This window comes from Ceratotherium simum, chromosome 34 (assembly GCF_057802395.1).
Source record: "Ceratotherium simum simum isolate JZ-2026a chromosome 34, ASM5780239v1, whole genome shotgun sequence".
NCBI lineage: Eukaryota > Metazoa > Chordata > Mammalia > Perissodactyla > Rhinocerotidae > Ceratotherium > Ceratotherium simum.
The window spans coordinates 19,647,900-19,657,043 of NC_141933.1; the positions used below are offsets into that span (position 1 = coordinate 19,647,900).

Below are 9,144 nucleotides of genomic sequence, written 5' to 3' on the forward strand. Positions count from 1 at the left end.
AACTTTGGGATCAATTAGTTAAATTTCAACTCACTATGACTTGAGATGAGGAAACTTTGTTCTGTTTCTTCACAGGATTTGCTTAAGCCTCCATCTCCTTTTCAAAGGCAAGAAAGTCTTCTTGAAGCTAATTATAGTCTCAGACAAACAATACATCTCAGGTAAACCTGAATCCTGGCCTCACCATTTATTCACTATGCAGTGATTTGAAGCAAGTTTCGACTAGCACTTTAAATCCCGATTTTCTCTTTATAAAAAGACAACAAGTAATATCATTTATTTATTTTAACATTATTGCAATGTTAAGATTCTCTCCATTTCTAATCCTTTCTATGTCTATAAATCAGTGTGAGAGAGGAAGACAGGAAAAAGAAAAGAAAAGAAAAGAATTCTTAAATCACTCGTTTTAGTGTGATTTCTTTTATTTTTAAAGATATATGCCTTTCCACTTACAGGGAAGAGAGAGTTAGACCCTTTTTAGCTTCAGATTGGTTTGCAAACTCTACTAAAAATGGATAGAGTACATTACAAAATTACCTTGTTACCTGGAAAACCACACTAGTACCCAGCCCTCTGGCCTTAGAATTGCCTACAAGGTATGACACAGCATGCTAGGTGCCTTACATGAGGATGAAGTGAGAGGTCCAGGGTAGGAATGGAGGGAGAAAGGTGGGAGACAGAATTGAGGGGGGAGAATGCCATGAATAGATTGTAACAAACTTTGCACTTTTGCTGAAGTGTGTAGTGGCAACCAGCAATCCCAAATGGCTCAGAGAAAATCACACACCAACATCTGGCCTTTTTTTAAAAAATGGACTAGAAGAAGCCCGAAGGAAGTGTTGGTATGTTATTTAAAGTCCTTGAGCTTCAAGTTCCCCATCAATTAAACAGGAATGTAAAGACCTACCTTTAGAAAGTTTCTAGAAATACTAAAATATGTAACATATGAAAGGAAAGAATCCCTGGCTCAGGGAAAGTGTAGAGGAAATATTTGTACTTTTGTTAACCCTCCTTAAATATGAGGAATTGAAGACCAAAGAAGTGAAATGAATCACCTAAGGTCATACAGCTTATTAGTAACAGAAATGAGCCTAGAATCCAAATCTCTTAAGTATAAGTCTAAATCTTTTATTTTAATAAGATAAACAGTGATGTCATAAGATTTCTTGGCCTGGAAAACAAGAACAGCCAATGAATTGGTCCTGCATTAAACTTCCAGTGAAAAAGCCAAAATTAACTCACTACCTTTGAGGGAATGATTCAGCTTCTTAGTTGTGGTGGGAAACATTTTGCAGAGGATAGTTTCAAAGGAGACCGTTAAACTGGCGAAGGCTAGAAGCTGAGTCAATGATCTCTTGGAGTTCCTTCCAGCTCCGAGTGAACTGACCCTGAGTGCTCACTAAAATCCATTGTAGATGGAAGGACTGAATTACCTAACTGGACTCCAGCTTCTGTCAAATCAATGCTAGGCTTTCACAGAATGCAGCTGACTGTGGTCATTCAGTCATGGAAACTGTGGAAATGGGAATAGATGACAACTGAGGTTTGTACTATTTTAAGTTTGATCTACATCTGTCTCACATGTAGTCTTAGGATGAATTAGTGCCCTAATTTAAACTCTGCTCATTTAAAGTTGTATCTTACTAAGCTAAGGTTTCCAGTGAATAATTCAGAAACTCTGGCGGAAAATTAATATCATATACTCTTCTTCTTTGGGCCTGAAATGGAAGATTAAGTAAAGAAAAAAATGATTATTTAGAATTTTTGTCCAGAATACTCAATGAGTAAGTATTTTATTAGTGTTGATGTTCTTGGGGAAACTGAAATATTTTATCTTAAGTTGAAATATTTTACTGTAAATCATTTATTTCAGAAGGCGCTTGGCAACGTAAGAAAAACAAACCTTAATTATGAAAATGACATGCAAGATGTGTCTAAATTGGAATGATCTCTTCATCAATTATTATTCAAATAGAATTATTTTGACTTGGGTAGTAGGTAAAGGCAAGAAAATTCAAATTATCGAGTAAATTAAAATATAATCCTCTCTTGAAACTTATTTTTTACTCTCAGATGTCTCTGGCTTCTATTGGCCCTGTAGGGGAGGAAAATCAGCTTACTACATCTGCAGCTTTACTACTGGTTTTGCCTGTAACAGGTCCTCTCAATAGTTCCCTTTGATTATACTCACATAAGAGATACTCATTGCTGATTCCCTTATGGAATCTGCTCACACTTCTTCTCCCATAGCTGATTGGTAGGGGGTATGAGTATGGTATTGGTATGAGTTCCAAAAGGAACTCGACCATACACAAAACTGGGCCAATCAGGTTTTATCTTCCAAGAAATTCACCAAGTGACTCAAATTCTGTAGCAGACGGCCATGGATCATGTTAAATGATGGAGTCATGTGATACAAGTACAGTTTAGAATCAGAATCCTCTGGTCTCTGCCCTTCTTGAGTCCTGATTGTTTTTTTCATCAGTCACTGAGATCAGTGTCCTAAGTATAAACTTCTTTTCACTTGAAATAGTTTAAGTTTCTGTTCCTAATCTAAAGATATTTTTGCCTTCCCTTCACAAATGTTTTTCAAAGCATGGAGTGAATGGCAATCAGCCTAAAAGGTTATTTCTCTTTTCATTCTTTTTTTGATTATTGGATTATAAGTAAGCATAAAATCCAACTCTTGTTAATTTACATATGAGGATGTTGAGTAGTCAAATCAGAGATGATAAGTGATCTATGGGTGAAAGCATCATTTCTTGACTCCCATGTTAATGCTTTCTTTATTGCCTTTCATTACCTCTCGTCAAAAATACCCATCCACACAAAGTTTTTATATAAGAAAATTTGACTTTTCTCCTAACTTTAAAACTTTTTCAAAAAGTTAAATGTTTTATTTTTCATTAGAAGTCACCATGATTCTGTTCCACACTTCCTTCATGGCATTTTTCACTTCCTTATTCTTGAAAGTGTAAATCAAAAGATTGAGCAGGGGAGTTAGGATGGTGTAAAATATTGCCACTATTTTGTCAAAGGAGAAAGCAGATGGAGGTCGTGCATACACATATATGCATGGGACAAAGAACAAAACCACAACAGCAATGTGAGATCCACAGGTGGAGAGGGCTTTCCTCTGCCCTTCAGCACTACGGGTTCTCAGAGAGAACAGGATGACACTATAGGAGACAAGCAACAAGGAGAAGATTATGATGCAGATAAACCCACTGTTGGCAACCACCAAAAAGCCAAAGACATGAGTGTCAGTGCAGGCAAGCTCCAGTAATGGGTACAAGTCACAAAAGAAATGATCGATGGCATTGGGGCCACAGAAGGGCAGGTGGAAGGTAAAGAGAATTTGTATCGTGGAATGCAGGAAGCCCCCTGTCCAGGCTACCCCCATCAGAATGCCACAGAGCCTCCAGGTCATGATGGAAGAGTAGTGTAAGGGTTTGCAGATGGCCACATAACGGTCATAAGCCATGACAGCGAGGACAATCACCTCCACTCCAGCAAAGAAATGTTCAGCAAAGAGCTGGGTCATGCAGCCTTCAAAGGAGATGGTTTTCCTCTCATAGAGAGAGTCCACGATCATCTTTGGGGCAATAACAGAGGAATAGCACGCATCCAGAATGGACAAAAAGCCAAGAAGAAGTACATGGGGGAGCCCAGGAGCGTTTGGCTGCTGCTGATGGTCACCACAATTAGCACATTGCCCCCAACAGTTGCGATGTAGCCCAACAAAAAGACAACGAATACTACTTTCTGAACATTTGGATTCTGGGCAAGCCCCAGGAGGATGAACTCAGTTACAGAGCTTTGGTTTTGCATGATTTTCAAGGAAAAGCTACCACAGTGAGCATGTGGAATCTACAATTACGGGAGAGAAGAATTCATCTCAGACCAGTTTATGGCATTATCATAGTCATCAACAAGTTAGTGCATCCATATGAAAAACCACCTTGTATAGTTCTGTCATCACTGAGAAAACAAAATTAGAAATGTGTTGAAGGTGGTAGTGGGAGGTCAGGCTCAATTGAGGTGGGGATAAATTATTAATACTTTATAGTAGACAGTTTCAATATGGAGGAAAGGAGGTATCCGCATGTGGTAGGGATGAGAATTTTTTTTTTTCTCAACTGCTAGTTCTGATCAATTAGTAGTGGTTTCCTGGACTGAACTGTTGAGAAGATTCTGAAGCCACATCCAAGTTCTGAGGAAAGGAGGACTGCAGTTTATTAGTCACGCCTGCCATTTGCATTTTCTCTTATCTACAAATAGAAGAAGAAATAACATCCAGTTTAAGAGCCACCTGAAAATCATGGCTACTCCCCCAAATATTTCTTTGAAAGTCTGAATTGAATTGGGTCTTTAAGATGAATTAATTCATTCTTTATGAAATAGAAGGATCTATGGAAAAGTGCCCTGCTCTATAATTAACACATAATATGTATATTCTGTGTTTGGTTTTCTTCATTCATCATTTCAAAATAAGAACATGAGTTTATAAAAATAATATCTACGTCAGAGTGTTGTCATGATGACTAAGTTAAATAATGCAAGGAAAGCAGTTGTGCAAGGTCTACTGTGTAGGAAACAGTCCATGATAGGTCTTATTATTCCTATTATCATGTTGAAAGAGATAATAACAAAGAACAGGTGCTGGATCTGGAATAACACAGAAACTCTGGTTTCCACACCCAAGTCCTTCCCACTGGATCAACAGGGAAAGAAGTAAAAATTTTTCTTTTCTAGCAAGAACTTCAGAGTAGAGACGGCTTTTCTACTGTCTCCATCCACCTGTAGAGGTTAAAGCCTTCTGATTCCTTTGTTGATGTTTGAAAGAGGCCGTTGATAAAGGATACAGAGCAAATGATGTTGAATCAGAAGGTAACGGTCCAATTACTTACAAATTGTCAACAACCACACAGGTAAGGAATAGAAACATGTCAAATATAGCCAGTCTTGAGGTTTTATTAATTACTTGCTAATCATTTATACAATGTGGCTCAATCTGATCAAGTACAATTCTCCAAAGTATATATGTTTCAAATTTATGACTTTGCTGTAAAGTAGGGATGTTTGTATATAGCCTACCTGCTCATCTCACAGGATTAAGATAAGGGTCAAAGTGGAAAACGTGAAAATGTTGCTTATGATAAAATGCCCTTATCATTTGTAGTTACTACTCTCTCACTTAAAAAGCCAGCCACCTTACTCACAGAAAGCTTTTCCATAAGTCATCCAGATAATTATTCCAACATTTGACTTCATTTTACATAGGTAGACAGCTTCAAAGAATGATTCTGTCTTCAACTGCACATAGAAATTTATCAGTCAAATAGCATATGTCTGCATACATAAACATATACTATATTTATTAAATAGGTGAATAAAAGAATAATGGGGCTTATTCTGATAATTAAAAATAAGCTGATTTTTATGAATACCACTTAGTTAACAAAAACAATACTAATAAACCTAAAAAATATATCGTTGTGTATGTTAATATCTGCCTTTTTTCACTATAAAATAACCATTTCCATTATTTTCCCAGGGTTCTACGCATTCTTAAATGATCTATAAACTGCACTGTAAACTCCATATTGAGCTACAAGCTGGCATCAAGAAAACAAGAGTAAAAAACTAACTCTATAAGGTCACTGAGTTAGTCAACAACCATTTATGAAAAAGTAAACGCCATCAATTTATGATCCAGCAGTGATCAGCTTTTCCTGTGGCCAAAGCAAGAGAGACAACAAAATGAAGTGAGCAGGAACATCAGCTCCAGATTCACACAGACCTAGATTCAAATCCAGACTCTTCTTCTTAGTTGTATTATGTCATGGAACAAGTTACTTAAAATTCTCAAAGCTCAAGTTTAACTTTTGTAAATGAGTTTAATAAGAATGTCTATTGATAGGGTTCTTGTGAGAATCAGATAAGGCTATAACATAAAAACATTTATGTGGTTAGAAGCAAAGGAGAAAATCACAGTGAATGGTGAGAAGCCCCCAGAGCCATTGACACAGAGCAGAAATGACAGCATATTTACTCCTAATTCCTGCTTTACCATGACCAAGGCTGACAAGTGTTGTTACTCATCTTTTTATTTATTTACATATGATATTTTGTTGCTCATACTGCAGACATGTTATTGCTTAAATGTGCCACACATTTAAACAATGTTTTTAAATGTCCTTAATAGTCCCTGAATAAATTATTGTGGCCCTCAGACCCACATGCGTCCACGTCTTTTTCAGGTAGCTTCACTGTACGGAAAAAAAAAAAAAAAAAAATTGGCTGGTGGTGGAGAGGAAGACCAAGCCTCTATATTACTATAACAGTTAATTCTTAGGCTTTCCACTTTCATTATCTGGGAATTCTAAGAGTAATACCACTTTAGAATTAAACTGTTGATTAGACATAAACAAATCAATCTCGTCTTTTTCAGATAAAAGGAATTTCCAAAATTAGTGTCAAAACTTTGCCAATGGAGAGTACAATGTCCTCGTGGTTTGTACACACAAGGTTTATGATTTTAAGTCATTTAAAAAATAATTGCCCTAAATGTAACGTGTTGTCCTTGATTGAATCCTAGAACAAAAAAGAAACAGTAGTGAAGATATTAGTGAAATATGAATAAAATCTGATGTTTCATTAAGAATAATATATCAGTGCTCATTTCATCGTTTTGACAACTGTGCCCATGGTAATGCCAAATGACAATATTCGGGGAAAATAAGTGAGGAGTGTACAGAACTCTCTACACTATCTTGGCAAATGTCCTGTTAATCTTAAATTACTCCAAAGTAAAAACAAATAAAAATAATATAATAACTATTCAGTTTCTGCTATCAAAAAGTTAACAATCACACCTTCACCGCCTAATAGTCATGTGTCATTGAAGAAACCACTAAGCCTCAGCATCCTCTCTCATAAAATAGATACAGTAACACTTATTCAAGCTGCCTGTCCCACGAGAGTCGAATAAGACAATTATTACGAATGTGCTTTGCAAGGTACAAATCAAAAGGAAGATGTGAAATATTGATGCCAGCATTATTTTTAAGCAGTGTCTACACACACAAGGTGAGCTGGAAAATTGAATCTATCATAAAAATAAAATATGTACTTTTAAAATCACATTTTTTAAGTTATATCAATTCTAAAATTGCAATGAAACTGCTTCATGAATTCTATCCTTTGGGAAATGTTTTAGCAGATATTTCCAGAATAATAAACATGCTTGTACTCCCTATCCTAGTAACCCCAATCCTAAAAATTATTCTAAAAGTGAGATGAGGTGTAAGTTTTATAATGGAACATGATGTGTCATTTATAATAGTAAAAATTTAGAAATATCTAAAGTGTTCAATATTAGGAAGGTGTTTATATAAATCAGACTGCTATAGATTAATAGCACATGATTCTGAGAATAAAACACTAATTAATAATATGAGGACATACATGGTAAAGCATTTTTACAATATGTTAAATGAGAAAAACAAGAAAAATTACAATAGCTATGTACATGTGCACAGACGTTTTAATATAACTTTAAAACCTAGAAGGAAACGTATGAAAATAGTATAGATTTTTTATTTTCAATATGTATCTTGATATAATTATAAGAATATTTAAAATTAAAAATCAAGTTAAAACCCACAAGACCACATTTTCCATCATCTAAACAGTTCAGAAAAAGGAGACGGGGTTTGAGGATAATTTTATCACCTATCCAGTATAATAAATTTGCATAGGTAGAACTAACATGCTAACATAACATAAAATCTTATGCTAAAAAATTTTAAACTATTGTAAACCTTCCATAAATGGTTGTATCATGGGCCCAGCCATCCCCATCCTCTGTCCTCACTTTGATCAATTTTAACTTCATTTACTCCTATAGGAAGTAGTTTATTCTGTTCATATTTCTCCTAGAAGATTCCATGGTCTTTCCTTTCTTGACAGCCATGCTCTTTAATATGCTGGAACTGCAACAGAGATTGCTCAGAGCCCTTCATGGCCGTGAACTGTGGGCTCTGGGCCATCCTGTGGGGCTGTGACCTTGGGAATTTTGCCTCCTCACTATCCCCAGTACCCACTATTTCCTTCTCGTTCATTTCGGCAGCATACTAATTGTAGCATCAATCGTTCTGAAAATAATTGAAATTCCTGTTTCACTTTGAAGTATATATATAACATTTAAAACTATATAAGGAATTAGTAGTAAGGTTGTCATTATGAGTAGTCTTTTTTAATTACATATCAAGCATTAAATTTTAGATGCATTTATATGTACCTGTTTGTGGATGTATGTCACATTTGCATATATTTTTCTAAATAAATAGTTATTACAAATTAAAAGAATAGATTAAAACCCCATTCTTAATTACTCTTTCTGTTAAGTTCTTTAAATCCACTGTATTTTTTTTTTTTTGTGAGGAAGATCGGCCCTGAGCTAACATCTGTCAATCCTCCTTTTTTTTTTTTTCCGCTGAGGAAGACTGGCCCTGGGCTAACATCCATGTCCATCTTCCTCTACTTTATATGGGACGCCACCACAGCATGGCTTGACAAGTGGTGCATTGGTGCGTGCCCGGGATCCGAACTGGCGAACTCCGGGCCACTGCAGCAGAGCATGCGCACTTAACCACTTGCGCCACCGGGCCGGCCCCCTAATCCACTGTATTTTTGATCTGAGATTATTATTTACTTCAGCAATAATAGATTTATTCTTTGTCTCTCTAGCTAAGCACGTTCCTTTCCATGATAATCTGGGAAATAGGTTTTCTCCAGATTTCAGATCCTTTTGTCTTCCCTCAATATTGTTCCGCTGATTTCCCTCAATATCTCTAGTTTAATACTCTTGCTATTTCTGGAATTTAAAGAAAAAAATAAAAACTTTCTCTGTTTCTATCTGTGTCCCTCCTGATGGCTGCCTGACCTCCTCTTGTCTATTGTCTTAGCAATTTAGTTGATTTTAAGAGAGAGACAAAGCCACAACAACTAGCACTAAAGCAGTTCAGAGCTTCAGCCATTTAAATATTCCTTAACAATTCTGATGCAGAAATCTAATGTTATTTATGACATCAAATGCCTAAGAAAATTTAGTGGACTTATTTAGAGAAAATTAGGTGG

At 35.9% G+C, this 9,144-nt stretch overlaps 1 protein-coding gene across 1 annotated transcript; it reads right to left on the reverse strand.

The window, feature by feature from the left end:
* Positions 1-2,896: 2,896 nt before the first annotated feature.
* Positions 2,897-4,013, reverse strand: LOC147912639 (olfactory receptor 4C15-like). Its single transcript, XM_087423298.1, is given in 2 exon segments — positions 2,897-3,639; positions 3,642-4,013. Coding segments are annotated over 2 exon segments (933 nt in total). The 5' UTR covers positions 3,832-4,013.
* Between the last annotated feature and the right edge of the window lie 5,131 nt (positions 4,014-9,144).